The sequence below is a fragment of the Carettochelys insculpta genome, chromosome 3 (assembly GCF_033958435.1).
Source record: "Carettochelys insculpta isolate YL-2023 chromosome 3, ASM3395843v1, whole genome shotgun sequence".
Taxonomy (NCBI): domain Eukaryota; kingdom Metazoa; phylum Chordata; order Testudines; family Carettochelyidae; genus Carettochelys; species Carettochelys insculpta.
Genome location: NC_134139.1, coordinates 63,457,418 through 63,474,756, shown reverse-complemented (window position 1 = coordinate 63,474,756; position 17,339 = coordinate 63,457,418). Strand labels below are relative to the sequence as shown.

Here is a 17,339-nt window from a genome sequence, read left to right as displayed (position 1 = left end):
CCTATCTACGTGGGAGTCTTTCTTGTAAGTGGATGTTCTATTAAAAAAGTAAACAAATCCTTGTTAAATGGATATTTGGCTTTCTCCACTTGCCATGGAAGTGAAATTTAAGACATGTTCACAGCAGCAAACATCGAGCCTGATTTTGACTTTGCTAGTGTAAGTCAGGATTAACTGAAGCCAGTGGAGTAACAATGCTGTAAAGCTAATCAGAGCTCATATTTTCTGCATCTTTAAGGGTCAAGTATCCTTGGATGAAGATGGGGGTTCCCCAAAACTTCAATAAGAACCACACACAAATAAATTCAAGGGCAGAATTTGGTTAAATCAGATGAAAATGTGTGAGTAACATTTTCAAGAGATTAAGTGATTTAGGAACCTACGACCTGGTTTATGCTTAAAAGTTTTCCTGGTATAGCTATATCTGTTACCATTGTAGTAAAAATTCATACCTTGATAGATATTGCTGTGCTTCCAAAAGCTGCACTGCACATGCAGGTGTACCAGAAAAATGTCCATTTGACAGCTTATATTATTCAGGGACTGGTACAAGCTGTACTGGCAAATCTTTTGACTGTATAAGCTACATCTCCATTAGAAGCATTTGCTGTTGAAGTGAAGTAGGAAATTGAACAAAAGACCAAAAGTCTTAGGTCGGTATGTGCTGCATCTACACTAGAGGGCTATGTTGACATAGGTATGCTGACAGGCTCTGTGGTAGAGACATAACCTATGTGTGCTTTACTGACAAAGTTATACTGATATGCAATAGCAGCAAAGCACTCCCAATGTAAATAACAGCTTATATTAGCAAAAGTGTGCTTTGATTTGAAAAAAAAGGGGAGCTTATGCTCCTAAATCACTTATGCATATTTAAAATATTTACCTTGTAGCTCTTACAGATGAAAATAGAAATAAACTATTTACAGATATTCTTATCCTAGGAACAAACAAAAAATGCAGGGTGTCTGATTCTAATCTAATTAACACAAGAATAATTCAAGAAAATCTTTACTGAAACCAGTGGAGTTACATTGGTGTTAAAACCAGCATGACTTTAGAATCAAACCTTAGAAGTGTAATAATGTTTTAGTTAGTAATGCTTTGAAATCTTCAGATGATGTCTCATAAATACAGAAAAGCCAATTAAACTGCAGGGAAAATTAAGGTAGAATACAATTCCTTGAGCTGGACAAATTATTAGCTTTGAAAAATTTATTTAGTTAATTTTGCCTCTTCTGAATTGTTGGTGAGCAGTATAAGATTTTCTCAAATGTATTCAATGATTATCATGAAATTCTTGGCTTGTAGCTTATTTATAAGCAACTTATATTTTAGATTCAAAAATATTTAACGATTGTTTGGACATGTAGGTCACATGTTTATTTTTTTCTCCATGATTAAAAACCATAAAGGTGTCTGGTGCACACCTGGGTTCTATGAATTCAAAATTCCTTTCCTCTGGATAGTCTCAATAGTCACTAAAAATTCATGTAGCAGCAACGAAGGGTCCTGTGGCACCTTATAGACCCTTCGTTGCTGCTACAGATCCAGACTAACACGGCTACTCCTCTGATACTTAAAAATTCATGGAGTCAGCAAACATTCATACCAAAATGTGTTTGCTAGAGTATTTTGGAAAAGCTAATGTTGCCAGTTCACTTTTTTAATATAGTATGCATTCATGAAAATATTCTAACTGTAATAATTTCCTAAATTAAAAAAGTATCAGGAAACCAAGGCTCAGTTTCTTGATCTTGTCAAAACAACGAAGGTTTGTCTACACTTGCCCCCAACTTCAAAGGGGGCATGTTAATCAGGGTGATGGGAAATAACTAATCATGTGCTGCAGTGAATACGCAGCACTTCATCAGGCTAATTCTCCCCTGCTGCAACTTCAAAGCATTAAACTTCAAAGTGCCTGCATGCATGTAGCTGTCGGCACTTCAAAGTCCCTGCACTACTTCGAAGTGCCTTTGCTCATCTACATGCATCCTGGCATTTCGAAGTTTGATGCTTCGAAGTTGCCGTGGGGGAGAATTAGCCTAAGGAAGTGCTGCGTATTCACTACAGCACTTCATTAGTAATCTCCCATTGCCCCGCTTAACATGCCCCTTTCGAAGTTGGGGGCAAGTGTAGATCCAGCCTGAGTGAATAAAATGCGAGAACTTAAAGGACTTTTGTTGCACAGAACATAGTTTGTTTGATCTAAAACACAATTTTACTATTAGATACCTCTAAATAGCTCACAATTACTTTATATAATATTTTTTGATTAAAGTGCTGCCATCATTACTCAAGCCTGGCTTTTTTTTTTTTTTTTAAATCTGTATTCCCCTAAATTCCTTGGGGGGTAGGGTGTGATTTAAAAAAAATGGTTTGTATAGTGCCTACTCCAATGGGGTCCTGGTTCCTGATGGGCTCCTAAGTGCTAACACAATACAAATATATAACTATATGGGGGCTGGACATGAGGATCTTAACAGAATAGCATCTTCATATAAAAACCACTACAACACTACACACCTGAGTCTCAGCAGCGCTGTATTTTCTGAGGAGAGGGATCTGTGTGTGTCATGCCTACGCCAAATTTCAGTGGCAGAGAGAAAAGCCAAAGGAACGTTTGCCCCAGGCCTTTAGAACAAGGGGCAGTTGAAGATCCATATTGCCTAGCAACTGACAATTCAACAAGTCATGATTCCATCACCACTGATGTCTCCCTGCTATGCCTTAGATTACCAGCTATGAAAAACTTTTCTGACTTCTGCCTGGCAGCTATGATGAGCCAAGTCCTGTAATTCCAATAAAGGACCGTGAATTTCACTACACTGAGCAGGAGCTGAGACACAGGTAGACAGCATAAAAGTCCATGCACCTTGCATAATCCAGTGACGTACTCTGTGGGGAAATTCACAGCACTGCGGGAGGAGGAGTGATGGGATCAGACAGCCAGTGAGAACAGATTCAAGAACCAAGCCCTACCAAGCGGCCACCAAGAACATTATTATAGCACTGAGGGTGCAATGCTGCTTTTGCTGAGGTTAGATGGGGATTGTAAGGAACATTCTCCAGACATTTGTTATTCATCCCCACACACAGCCCATATAGGCCCTGTTTAGACCAGGAAAAAAAGAAGTTGTTTTTAAAGCAGCCAACATATTTTACTTAATATTTTTTAAAACATGACTGAGTCTCTAGTAACAACAGCTTTGTTGTGTTTAAACACTGAGTATTCAGCCTAAGAATTCTTCATAGAAACTCCCTTTCCTACTCTAGACAGTCCCATGGAGGATTCTCTGAAGACCCAGCAGCAGGGACGGGAACAAAAGGGGTCTTTACATCTGTATTAAAAATGGCTGCTACTTTCCACTTCTTCCACTGTGGCTGAAGCCAAGAGACCCCCAGTTAAAATGGCCAGGCCACCATTTATCATTGGATGTGGGATTAAGGTTGCCTATGGTAAAGATGGCTACCAATTCCCATAGTTTTCAGTTACACTGAATCAGATTGCCCACAGGGAAGATATCAATGACTATATGGGAAGAGGAAGAGACTGAAGTGAGGCAGAAGACTGGGATATTGGGAATGATTTGCAGCTACAGATAAAGAGGGAAGCAGAAAGAGGGTATATGCAGGGAAATGGGTGGCAAATAGGGAGAAATCTGTAGAAAACTGTAAAAGGAGGAAAAAACTGAACCCACGCAGATAGAGATGGCTAGTGTGGCATTTCTGTTTGGGAACATGGGAAAAGAATGTGATTGAAGGAAGAGAGGGAGATAGGAAAGGGAGAAAACAGAAAGACAAAGGAGAGGAAAGGAGAAGGCTAGCCTGATGTAGTTAAGGGAGAAGTAAGCAGCATCTTGCTCTGAGCAGGCAAGCACAGTGGCCTGTATCACTGCATGTGTGTCTTCAAGGTTGTGTTTTGAGCCTGAACACTTGGGGGATGGGGAACTTCTTGCTAAAGGCTTTTTTATTTTATTTTTTTTATTAGCATCTGCGGGCTTGATAACATGATGCATTAATTCACAGGGCTATAGCCCTGCAAATCCATTGCTATCTGCATTGACAGCTGCAGATATTTACCATCTTCACTGATTGTGGATCCAAATGTTTGTATACATGCAGGACTCTGGCAGTGAGATAGGGTGCTGCTGCAGATTCACGTAAAAGATGGAGTATAGCTCTCAGGTCAGATGCAACTTAATTATTTCAGATGTGGATCTAAATATTTTTGTTCACGAAGGGCTCTATGCATAACTGGGAGGGATAAAAACTGTAATGCACACTAGCATGCTGTGGACTAGCTGATCTATGTGGTCCTGCTGGTGTGCACTGAAAGCTCTGTAGTGTGCATTCATGTAATCCAAAGAGTAGTACGTTAATATGCCACCTGGTCCACATGGGCCAGTTAGTGCCCAGCACACTAGTACAGATTGGAATTTACAACCTAGCTAGTATGGCCTAGATGAGCCCTGACTCATGATTTTTGAATGCATTGGGATTGGCAATGTTAACTGTGAGAGAATGGGACTATCTCCTCCTGTGGGGGAGATTGCTGTAAGACAACAGGTGCTAGTTGCTCAGTTTTTCCACTCTGGCTCTGCATCTTGGGGAAATTATCTGACAGAACCATCCTATGTCTCTCCAGCTGCACTTTGGCTGACTTTATAGAGGGGAAATGGCCTCCTGCATCTATGTTGCTCTAGATGCCGGAGGGATCAATGGGGCGGAGAGATAGAACCTGAGCCCAGCTCCCCTGAGTGGACAGAGTTGCTATAGAGGCAAAAGGGCTGCATCCTCTTCATTGCTCTGGGGCTCTTCCTTGATACACAAGGACACCTGAGAGAGCCTGGAGTCTCTTTAATCAGGCAGGGTGTACACTGCAGCCAGGGCTGGCTCTGCTGAAATGCATCTCCCACCTGCTCCTCCTGAGCAAGGGCTGTCCTCAGCCAGGGGTCAAAAACCAAAAGAGCAAGAAGAGCCATTTTTTCGAATTCAGTAAAAAACTCAATAATTCAAGAGCTGCAATGTGCGTGAATACAAGATGGTCCTTAATAAATAAAGTCAAACCATACTTTTTATAACCCCTATTTTAAGAACAGCAAACACACAATGATTTGCAATGCTATACATGTTTATTGCAGGACTTTCACAAACTTTTTACACATTCTGTTTCCTCACACTTTACACATCTGTTTGTACCACTGTCTTCCTGACTTTCAATCCTGAACCTACTTCATGTCAATTTTACTTTATGCTTAATTTAATTTTCTTTCTTAAAATGTATCTTACCCTTCACAGAAAGAAAGCCACAAGGTTCCTTTTCAAAAACAAGACTTTGTCAGCAACACGATCATATCCCACAATGCACTGCACATATTAAAGGGGTAGCTACCCAATATTTTAAGATCACATACCATTTGCTATTTAGATATGAGTTGCTCATTGCTGGGCTTTTAGACCTGCACCCTTGATTGAAAATAATCAGGAGGGTTTTTTATTTTAACTTCGCAATTAGAGCATTGTAAGCCACAAATAAGCCTGCAGGTTGCGGACCCCTGTCCTGGGCAGTAGCTCTGCCTATAGGCAATGGGTCTGTGCTGCATCCCTGCCTAGCCTTTTGCTCCCCTGCTTCAGGTGATGAGCAGAAAAAGCCCCCTGGCTCCCCTCTGCAGTTGTGAGCTCTCGCTCTCTCTAGAGAAGTGGTCGTTGGAGGTGCCATGGGCTAGATCCTCTCTCTTTCCCTTCCCCGTTCTCTACGGGGCCGGGTCCCTTAGCATGAGGGCAGAAGAGCAGGCTTGCTTGGGGAATTTTTGCGCTGGGGTAGGACGGCTAGATCCACCTCCCTGCGTCCTGTGGGAAGCGGGGGCAGGGGCCCTGAGCGTGCACGGCGCTGGAGCCTGCCTCTCTGCTGGGGCATGGGGGTGGGAGCCCCCTCCCCAGGACTGGCTCAGGCCGGCCAGGAAGGGAGGTGCAGGGAGGGCCACCCAGAAGGTCAGGAAAGGGCCAGGCGGAGACACGGGGTAGACAGCTCCTGGAGCGGCCGTGGGACGAACGCCGGGTCGCTGTGGCTGGACAGCTCCAAGCCTGCTGGCTGCGCAGGCGTCCGGGGAGAGCGCGCGGAGAACAGGGCCGGGGGCGGGGCGGCGACGCCACTCGCACGGCGCCGGCAGAGCTAGGGGAGTTCCGCCCTGCCCTGCGATGGGCGGGGGAGAGCGGGTTCCGGAGCCGGGCGGGGCAGCGCAGCGCAGCGCAGCGAGTGCTGGTCTCGCCGCCGGGGTTCTGTCGCTCCTCGTGGCCAGCGCGGGGCCGGGGAGCTCGGCGCGGCCATGGCTGGGGACGAGGCGGCGGAGGATGAAGCGGAGGGGGAAAGGCTGGCGGGGCCTTCCCTGCAGCTCAACGGCTTCCTGGCGGGGACGGAGGTTGAGCGCGGTGGCCCTGCGGCCTGGGCGGGCGCTGGGGCGCTGCCGGAGGCGCAGGCCATGCTGCCCTCCCTGGGCTCGGGCTCGGGCGCTGCGCGGGCGGTCCCGCAGCTCTCCCGGCTCCGGCTGGTGGTGCTGGCGGTGTTCAGCCTCTACTCGCTGTCGAACGCCTTCCAGTGGATCCAGTACAGCATCCTCAGCAGCGTCTTCGTGCGCTTCTACCGCGTCTCCTACCCCCGCGTGGACTGGCTGTCCATGGTCTACATGGTGGCCTACGTGCCGCTCATCCTGCCGGCCACCTGGCTGCTGGACACCCGGGGCCTGCGTCTCACCGCCCTGCTGGGCTCCGGCCTCAACTGCCTGGGCGCCTGGCTCAAGTGCGCCAGCGTCCGGCAGAGCCTGTACGCGGTGACCCTGCTGGCGCAGACCGTGTGCGCCGTGGCCCAGGTCTTCATCCTTGGGCTGCCCTCCCGCATCGCCGCGGTCTGGTTTGGGCCCAAGGAGGTGTCCACGGCCTGCGCTGTGGCCGTGCTGGGGAACCAGGTGAGCTGGGGCAGTGGGGGGAGCAACGGGGGTGGTAAAGGGGGGAGAGAGAGGTGAGCGGGGGGAAGGGGAGCAGAAGATCTGCGGCGACCCGGGCGGCGTAGGAAGATGCGGGGTCAGGTTTGTGCCCCGTTTGAAAAGAAAAAATGCAAGGTTGAATTATGGGGCGAGAGGAATCTGTTATTGGCGAGAGGGGGTGGGCGGGGTTCATCATTGCAGCGGAGAGAAACCCAGATTTTAGAGGGGGTTGAATTGAGGTTAGGGAAGAGGAGGAGGACATCTAAAGGGAAGGAAGGGAAGAGAAGAATCTCATTGAAATGGGGGAAATTTCAGCTTAAGTTAGGAGGTGCTGATGGGGGTGTAGACTGTGATAATAGTTTATTTTTGTGAGGTTACATTTATAATATACATGAAGCTGTTCTTCTTCGAACGAGGAGACTTCAGACCCCAAGAGAGTCTTCTATTGATATGCACACAGTAAAGTCCTTTATTTCAAGTAGGTGAGATTTAAAATCCAGTACCTTGTTTTGTACCTCCTCCCCCACAGACTTAAGTGTGGCAGGCCTACACCGGAAACATCTAAAGGAATTAGTTGCTGCAAAGCTGGCATTGGGTCAGAAACTTGAGTGCTGTGACCCAGCATATTTTCTGAGGTTTTAAAAGGCAGGTGGGTCTGGGTGTTAGAGGCTCATTGCAAGTTAATGAGGACTTCAGCTGATGTAACTTGTGCCAACTAACTGTTATGATAGCTAAATTATCCAGCAATTATGCTGCAATATTCCAAGTACTTAAACAGATTACATCAGAGAACAAAAGTCAGGTGACTCCACCAAGTAATTTACAAAGTGCTTGTTTTCAATATGTGCAGCATGGTTTTGTTTTTAAGAGTTTTTCACTTAAAAAAAAGCCAATGAAAATTACATTAACAATGATGAATAATGAATGGGGAAGCAAGCTTTGTTTGAGACTTGTAATTAGGTGGAAGGTCTGTTTAGCTTTATGTTTGAGAGCTGTGATTATTGTTTTAGTCAATGGGAGGGCCTGCCATATGCTTCTAGAGACTCAGGTAGAAGTGTTCATTCTCACCAGCTGTAGTTTTGGGCTGATGAACCAGTTCAGGAGGAAGAGACTGGGATTGCCCTTTAGTGAGCCTCAGAAGTCTTGCCAGGAGGACTACATAATTCACTCTCTTCGAAGTTTCCCTAACTCACCATAAGAACCCAGGCATATAAAGGGCTCTCGGAGTGTGTGGCATTGGGAGGTAAACATTTGAAGATGTAAACTGCCCCTGTTCATGGGGCCCTACCAAATTCATGGCCTTGAAAAATGCATCATAGCTTGTGAAACCTGGTCTTTGTTCTGCTCTTACTATATTCTTCGTTTTCGCAGTGATTCCTCATGTAAGGTTGCCCTGGTTAACTTTGAAGTTGTGAACTGAATCCTCTCTGGTCTATTACTTGCAGGATTGTCTGGAAAATCAGCCTTTTGTTCTGGGGTTTTGGAACTAGGGTAGGCTGGCAGCCCCCCATGAGCTCTTATGTTCCCTTTAAGCAGAGGTGACTGGTACAGGGACTGCAGGGAGGGTAGCAGCCAAGTGTCTGTGCTCCACTCCTTTCCCATTCCTGCGCCTTCCCTGCCCATGCCTGCCTCTCCCTGTGGAAGCACTGTGCTGCTTCTGGTGGGTGAGAAGACTCTGTGGAGGTGTGGCCTAGGAGTAGTGTTTTCAGGCTGCACCACTGCCGGGAGGGGCAGGATTGCCCTGGTAGTCATCGGAAGTGGCACAGGGCTCAGGATGAGTGTGGGGAGACAGCACAACATGGGGGGGGGGGGTGGTCCCTTGTGCAGCCCCACACATTGTCTGTGCTTGTAAGGTGTGCAACTGGGCAGCTGCCATGCTGCTCCTGCACTCTATCTTGGAGCTGCTCCTGGGAGCCTCCTGCTTGCTGGGGGGAGGGATGTGGGAAGCGAGGGGTGCTGATGTCAAGATGTCCTCCTTCCCTCCCCCTAGTGAGCCCCCCCACTCCATACCCCATTTCTTCAGGCAAGTGTACACAGCCACTGCCATGTGTCTGTTTTATTTCCTCCACTCCAATCCATGCTGCCCCTAGAGGGTGAAACTACATAAACAATATGTTAACCTTGAGGGCTTGGATTTACTTAAGGTAGCATTTTTCAGGAACATAACTACAACTGTAAGTGATGAGTTACTGCAGTTTTTTATTTTAATATTTTCTGAGAAATTATCAATGTTTATGACAAAATTGGGAAAGAAAACAGTGAAACTCATTCCCCAGAAAATGGCAAAATTAATTTTTTGCAAATGTTGAGTGACAGGAGAACAGAAAAACTCAAGACATAGTGTAAAAGTGTGTTGGAAGTCAAAGCAGTTTAATATTATGGTTTATTCCATGAACTGTACATTAATGGCATGTACACAGATACACATACTGTTTCTTCCACTGCATTGTCTTACTTTTAAACTTTTGCGTCTACACTTGGAAGTGTTTATGTTAAATGATAAATTAATTCACCTAATTTATTGGATTTTCTTAACATAGTATCTTATATACTTGGGTGGTCCAAAATTCAAGTGAAAATTAGTAAAATCCAAATAGTTTTCATCAAATCTGTCTTCAGTAAAAATCAGTAATGACGGAAAATAAAGTGCCTTATACCTTTACCCAAACACATTTATTGGGTTTGGGGAGGGGGCATGTCCAATTTGGGCTGAATTTAATTATTTTTAATGTTTCAGCAAAGCTATTCAGTCATTTTCTGGAATCCTGTAAAGTACTAAGGTCTAGCCTACAATATAAAGTAGGTCACTGTAAGTTGCCATGTGTCTACACTAAAATGGGTTTCCTGCCAATGTGAGTATTATTATGGTGACACAACAACACCTTTTATAATGGTGTGGAGACACAGTCAACCTGACTAGGTAGACATCATATGACCTGTGTTAACCCTAACAGTCCTCCAGAGGCTGTCCCGCAATGCTTCCCCCCGTCACTCCCTGCATCAGCAACTGCGCTAGTCCCAATTGTGAACTCTACCGTCTAAGGTTCTTGCAGATCAAAAGCCACTATCCCCCTTACAATTCCTCACTTATTTTTGAAATTCCTTTTCCTGATTGCCTAGCTTGGTGAGCACATCTAGCAGTGTTCCCAGTAGCACGCACCTGCCCAGCCAACCATGCTGGCTCCATGGTCCGCATGCATTCCCACCTAGAACAGCCAGGAGGTGTTAGGTCCCTTACGCTTGTGGGGAGTAGAAGCTTTGCAGGTACAGCTATAGACAAGGTGTAAGTACATGAGAGTTAAAGGGCTCCTTACTGGAGTCCAGGACACCTATGTAGGACTTCATTAGCCAAAGGAACAAGGGGTAAGCAGGGTTACTCAAAATCACTATGGGCATTTCCATGCCCTCAATGTTAATTTCTTGGTCAGGGAAGAAGGTACCACTCTGGAGCCTTCTAAACAGACCAGAATTCCTAAAGATTCATGCATTGTGCACCCTTCCCGACCACCTCACGTTGATATCAGTGAAGCAACCTTTGTGATCCTACAACACCATAGAGAAATACCCCTTGCGGTTAATGTACTCTGAGGTCTGGTGGTGCAGCGCAAGATGGGGATGTACATTCCATCTGTGGCCCCACTGCAGGTAAGGAATCCCATGGCAGCAAAGAAGCATGAGAAGCATGTTGATTGCCTTGGCTACCTGTAAGACGACAGCCCCAGCCATAGATTTGCCCACTCTAAATTGATTGCCTGCTGACTGGTAGCTGTCTGGCATTGCAAAATTCCAGAGCATTTGCCACACGCTTTTCGACTGTCAAAACAGGTCTCATATTGGTATCGCTGCACTTCAGGGTAGAAGACAGAGTTCACAAAGTTCCTTTAAAGTTGCTTTATTTATGTGGAAGTGTTGCCGCCACAGCTGATTGTCACATGACTGCAAAACAATGTGATCCCACCAGTCTGGGCTGGTTTTGCAGCTCTAGAACCTTCGCTCCATGCTGTGCAGTGACTCCCGTGCTGCCAGAAACTCTGTGGTTCTTCTCTCCAGAGATTCATGTCCCTCTATGGCCCCGGTAATAATGGGCTAATTCTGCATGGGCACTGTGTTCAGAAGATACTGAATTGCAGTGTGGAAACTGAGCACAAAATACTGCATCAAATTTTGAAGCATATGGGGAGCCATCTTAATGGCAGCTGGCAGTCGAGACGAAAAGTGCACAAAAATGCCATTTTTTTTTCCAGCCAGAAAGGGGAGGTGAGGAGAGTGTGTTTTGGAATTGAGACATCAGAAACACTTGCAATGAATTTTTTCCCCATAAGATACCGTCACAAAATCCCAAAATGCAATGTGGCCATGGAAACTGTGGGATAGGAGCTCAGAAAGCATTGCTTCCACAGTCAGACTCAGGCACTCTGGTGGGACACACTAAATCAACTTTCTTAGCTGATCAGGACACTCAACCTCAACTTCACAAAAATCTAGTGTTAAAAATTTGACTAACAGAATTTCCAGATCTGAAGAATTGGGTCTGTACTATGAAAGCTCGTCACCTGATAAATCATTTTGTTAGTCTTTAAAGTGCTGCAAGACTGCTTTTTTTTTGTATTGTGACTTTAACAAATTCGACTTATTCCCATTGTAGACATACTCTCAGCAAACAGCCATTCCGGCTCACTTTGGTGCCAGATTTTCCTCCTTTGCATCTCAAATATGCAGTGCCCAACTGGCACCTATAACTATTGGGATATTTTTCTTTTTGAGATCCATCAAATGCACATCAATTTGTCATCCTGCACCTGCCAAGCCTATAGTGGAATGATTTCTCTTGATGATGTCAAGGGGGCCTGTGTATGGCTTCAAGAACTGGGGAAGCCTGGGTCCTCAGAATCAATAGTGGCATCTCTGTATCACCAGTGATAATCTGTTGATTGGGAAGAATATTCCTGCTTGCTGCTTTCAGAACGCTACTGTGTTCTTCGAAATCTATGCCCTGTACACCTTCCCTGACCAGCCTTTCTTGATATTAGTGAGATGTTCCTGATGGTCCAGCAACACTTGCATTCCCTTGAAAAAGGTCATGCACTCTGTGACAAGGAGGCTGGTGCCAAAATAGGGACATATCTGTGTCACCTTTATCACCCACTGTAGTTCAGAGCTCCACTGCTGCAAATACTCCCACTACGTCCTCATGCTTTCCAGAGTCACAGTCCTGTGACTGCAGGACTGTGAAGCAGGAGATGGTTGTGTGGTAATGGCCCCCCATTGTGGATTTTCCAAAACTAGCACGCTTTCCAAGTGTGAAGGCCGCATTGACAAGAGAATGGAAATTGCTCTGGTGTCCCTGTGTTAGATGGCTGAGGTGAGCTTAGGATGTAGATCCAGGAATCTGACGGTGTCTTCAACTGTCAGAGGCCCCTCTTTTGCCAAATCTGTATTTTGTGATCCTACTGCTTAGTGCTCATTGCAAGACCCAGAAGTAGTGCTGGTGAACAACAGCAACAATCTTGAATGTTTAGTGCTGTTTTTCTCAGTAGACTGTCTTCAGAGAAATCATCATGGTACTTCCTCCAGGTTTCCTTGCACAGGAAGTTCAAGTGTCCTGTATTGGGAACATTCGTGAGAATAGTGTAGAGCTCTACAGGCTCCATGTTCCCATCAGAGGTGTGGACAGCAATCAGTGCTGTGTGGGTTTGTGAGATTTTAAAATAAAATGTGGAAAATTATGGAATATTTGGCTGGTAAACCTGGATAATGTTATAAAGTGCTGGGAATTTGATTTCTAACTCCCAGACTTCTCTGGGTGAGTCGTCTTTATCCCATAACACATTGCAAAACATCCCCAAAAGACATCACATTGGATGGCGGTGCACAGCGCACAAGCTTTGCATAAGCACTACTTGCGTGTGCACACTGGTGACACAAGTAGCCAGATATGCTCGTCCACAAATGATACACTAATTCTGGCATCTGGACATAGATATAAGTTGTGGGGGTCAGAGTTTGAAGTGTAAACATGGGCCTAAGAGGTTACAGTAAGAACATCATTAAAAAGGTCAGTGAAGAAATTAATAATTCTGTGTTCAGCGTTGATTTGTGGGAAAAGTAGCATAACCTGTATGTGCATTTTAGAAACGTGTGTCTATCCCATCTGTCTGTGAGTCCATTTGCTCATGATCTCCTCCTAAACAAGAGGCAGCATCACCATTTTTGGTATGCAGCTTTCTCTTGTCAGAACTTAAAACAAGGTTTTGTTGTGCCAGGATAATGGCATGAGCGCGGAATGTGATTGCTTCATTGCAAATAAAGGGAGGACTGTGAGAACAGGGAAGTTTTACTCACCAGTGATCACAGGGGAAAGTTATATTCCCGAGTGACCACAGGAGGCAGCAAACACCCTAGTGATTACTTGCTGGCTGGCAGCATGGCCCCCCACTATCCCAGCATACCCCAGGGAGCAGCTGCCCGCAGCCCCAGGCTGACCCTGAGGATCTCTGGTGGGCATCCTGCATGGATACTGCCAGCCCTTGGAGAAGTGCACTGGCCTCTTTTGCCTTGGGGAGCACCTGGCAGGCAGGGTGCACATGCCCTGGACCTGCCTGGGGATGAAGCTGGTGGGCAGAGTGTGCAGTTCTCTCCTAGTCCCCACTGCCTTCCTCCCATAGGCTCGCCGCAGGGAGGCAGACAGACCTGGGCAATGCTGACTGAGCATACTAGTGAGCATATAACTAAAGACTGCAGGTGGAGGCAGTGTTAAGATTGCCTGAGGAACCTTATTTCTGGCATTTCTTAACTTAAATGCTTGATTTTTCACTTGTTAGCATTTTTCTAATAAAGATTTTTTTGGACACAATTATAGAACGTAAACTATTTGAAATAGTCAGTGGGCTTTCTAACCTAATGGACAATGATTCACTTTTTACTGAAGATGAAAATAGCTCATTTTTGCTGCAGAACAAGAGATAAAATCAAGAGAATTTTAGCAAAGTGCTTATTCTGCGGAATTTTTCAAGTGTTTTACACAACAGGAGCCAAATTTAACTCTCAGCCTTCTAGTTTTCTTGAGCTAGAAGCTGAATTGAATCTTCTGTTTTTATATTTCATGACACTTCTTGGAATGGTGAGTACTAACTAAAGATGTGTTTCTGCAGAGGCATTCTAGTCTCAGTTGTCATTCTCTCCCTAATTAATCCTGCAGAGAAAATATGATGCTGAATTTCACTTTTTTAACATCAGGCTGTGAAGTCAAATGTGGGATTATGATCAAGAATGAGGAAAGACTAGACTATAAGAGACATCTGGAGTCCTGTCTTGATGTCACAGAATTACAGGCCAAGTAAAAGTGTGTGTATAAAGCAGTGTTCTCAGATGAAATTTCTTAATTGCATAGGTTTTGTTCAGTGTGTAACATCCCAACTGTAGCGTTGCAGATTAATTCAGGAGTGATGAAGAGGACAACTGGTTTAGGGAAATATTGTCCATAAGGTTGACAGATCAATAACTCTTGCTCTCCGTTACAATGCAAAAACACTTTTCCTTTGTAATTCTTATTCATCATTTTCTGTTCTACAAGCTCTGTATTCTTTAGTGTTTGACTTTTTTTTCTCTGTTCATCTGATTGCTCATGTTCACAGGAAAGTGTACTTGTTTTTTTGTTTGTCTTTTTACAGCTTGGCACAGCAATTGGCTTCTTGTTACCCCCAGTTTTGGTTCCAAACACAGATGATGATATTGATCAAATGGGGCATAATATCAGCATCATGTTCTATGGAACAGCAGCAGTGTCCACCCTTTTATTCTTATTAACTGGAGTTGGTAAGTGAATCTTTTCATATAGTGATTGTTCTCCTCGTGCAATCTAATAGTGATTATAAATTCCATGAACTGCAGCTTTTAGAACAATTTGCCTACTTCACCTCTTTGACTTAGTTTGTCTTGAAATAAACTTATCGCAGTCTCACACCAAACATTGGCTTCCTGTTGAGGTACTTTAAGCAAACGATGGATGAAATTAGCTTGGTTTTTGTGCTTGGGAGGTGCTGCTTACTATAATGATAAACAGGGCCGTCCGGGGGTGGCCTGGGGCAAGGCCACTTCCAAGCCACCCTCCCCGTCCTCCTGCACTGCAAGGCCTGTCCCTTTCCTCCCCTGCTCCATCCATGCCCTCCACCCTTGCCCGCCCCCTCTCTCATTGGGCTGGGGATTACCTGGGAAAGGGCGCAGCAGCAGGGGGTCAGCTCCTCTTGGCCTCCTCCCCCGCCTCCCTCCATGGCCCTACTTATTATAGTAAGCAGCACCTCCCAAGCACAAAAACCAAGCAAATTTCAGGCTGTTTTTCTTTGAGGTTGTATCTGTGGGTGCTCTACCTTAGGCATTTGGGTGCCTCTGTGTGCCCGGCCAGATGATTAGTACAGTGCTCAGTGAGGCTGTCTGCGCATGCCTGGGGAGGCAGAGACGGGGAGAGAGAGTGCGCACGCACACACATGTGAGAGTCCTGTTCCCCTGTAGGGTGTACCTTAGCTTTGCCCTCCTACCTTAGTCTTAAAATAGCTTCTCTATGACTACAGCAAAGGAAGAAAAGAAAAAAAAATCCTGCTTTGCACAGTGGAGGTGCAGAAATGCTGAGCTCCTCTGCTGACCCTTTTTACTTGGGGGAAAGCCCTGCAGGGGCTTTTCTCCTCCTTATTGTGGGGGGTCCATTTGCCCTTTGTTGTTTCTTTTTACCTCAGAGGATCTCTTCACACCAGTCCCCTCAAACCCTGCCCCCCCGGCCTTTCTGTTTTACCTCAGGCTTATAGCAACTCCTGCTGCATGTACTTTACAGCTCTTGCTTGCCTATTTTACCAGTCTAGAGCTTTTTTATTCACCTCAAATGGGGATCACTGAGGACAAGATGGGTTCTTAAGTTGACCCTATTTTGTCTCAACAAAACACAGTACAGCAGTTTTTCTCTCAAACACTGTTTTTCTTCAAGACTGCCCACTGCGCCTCAGACAAGCAATCTCATTGCTTGTATTGCCTGGCAAATGCAGTGCAGTTTACTGTCACTTGGCAACTGACAGTTGCATGTAGGAGAGCCTGAGGGCTTTTCCTCAAACTGGTTTTGCTCAAGTGCTCCCTCAGATCAGCATCAGAGCCTGGTCACCACGCATCAACAGGGTTGCTGTTGGGCAAGGCAATGCCCCCTGCATATGGCCAGGGCATTCCTCTATTAGGTGTTTGCAGATCAGTTACATGGTCGTCTACCCATACCTTCACCATGCACTATGCACTTGATTCTTTCCCTTCTGGGGGATGTCTGTTGGTCACGTCATCCTCACAGCTGCTCGTAAAGATGCCGTGCTGCCCGAAGCACCCACCTCTAGCAGACGCACTGCTTCATAGTCATATAAGGTGGAGCACCCACAGGGACAGCCTTGAAGAAGAGGAAAGGGTCACTTACCCTCTGCGGTAACTGCAGTTCTTCAACATGGGTGTCCGTTCCTCCCCTGTGCTTCGGGGTATCCTCTGCATGCCTGTTGAGGCAGAGAAGGAACTGAGGGGAATGGAGCCTGCACTTGCTCTGTAACTCTCTCTCAGTAAGGCTGTCTAGGCATGTGCCAACAGCCCTACTAAGTATTGCTACATCCTTCAAGCCTGCTGAGCCTTGCTTCTTCACAGGGAGCACAGGTCACTTCCCACTGCTGTAGAGAAGCAAAGGTCAGCAGGCCAGGAGGGTGCAGCATGGCGGAGTGGGGCAGGCTGGCATTCGCGCTGCCCATGTGTTAAGTACCAGAGGAGGTGACCCACTGCTGCTTTTTGTCCCAGGTAATTCCATCCCACCCTCACCCCCCATACATGGGATGGCTGGCTTAGCTGCAGTGGGGCCTGGGATGGTCACCTCAGTTCATCCTATTGAGGGGGCAGCCCTGGTGAAATTGGCAGTATAAGAATGTAGGTAGGTAGGTAGAATTCTTGTGCAAGTTTTGTTTGGCTAAAATAGTGTTTGCCTGCATTTAATCATGCTGTGGCTTGTTGTATGTTGTCACTGAGCTGTTGGAGATGACCTGAATAGACTTAGGCCTAGTATGCACTAAAAAAGGTTTGCAGGAATCTTTGTATATTCTCCTAGTATAGGTGCAGTTTATACCAAAAAGTGGCTTGGTGTTTTTTTTTGTTTTTTCCAGAATAAATACCAGTTCCCTGAATTATGTGAGCTGTCCCCACAAAGGCACTTTTTTGCCTTATTTGTACTAAAAGTTTTGTTGTCAAAAGGCAAAATGGGGGCTGTACACATCACAAAGCTACTTTGAACAGCAAAGTTGTGCTGTTTTGTCAATAAAATAAAACCACCTCAACGAGAGGCATAAAGCTTTT

At 45.7% G+C, this 17,339-nt stretch overlaps 1 protein-coding gene across 1 annotated transcript in view; it reads left to right on the top strand.

Moving 5' to 3' along the window:
• Positions 1-6,233: 6,233 nt before the first annotated feature.
• The window catches only part of FLVCR1 (FLVCR choline and heme transporter 1), a 32,713-nt gene continuing 21,607 nt past the window's right edge, over positions 6,234-17,339 (top strand). Inside the window, exons 1-2 of the mRNA XM_074988615.1 lie at positions 6,234-6,965; positions 14,654-14,798. Of these exons, the coding sequence (XP_074844716.1) occupies positions 6,330-6,965; positions 14,654-14,798 (781 nt within the window). The 5' untranslated portion in view covers positions 6,234-6,329. The remainder of the gene's footprint in view (positions 6,966-14,653; positions 14,799-17,339) is intronic.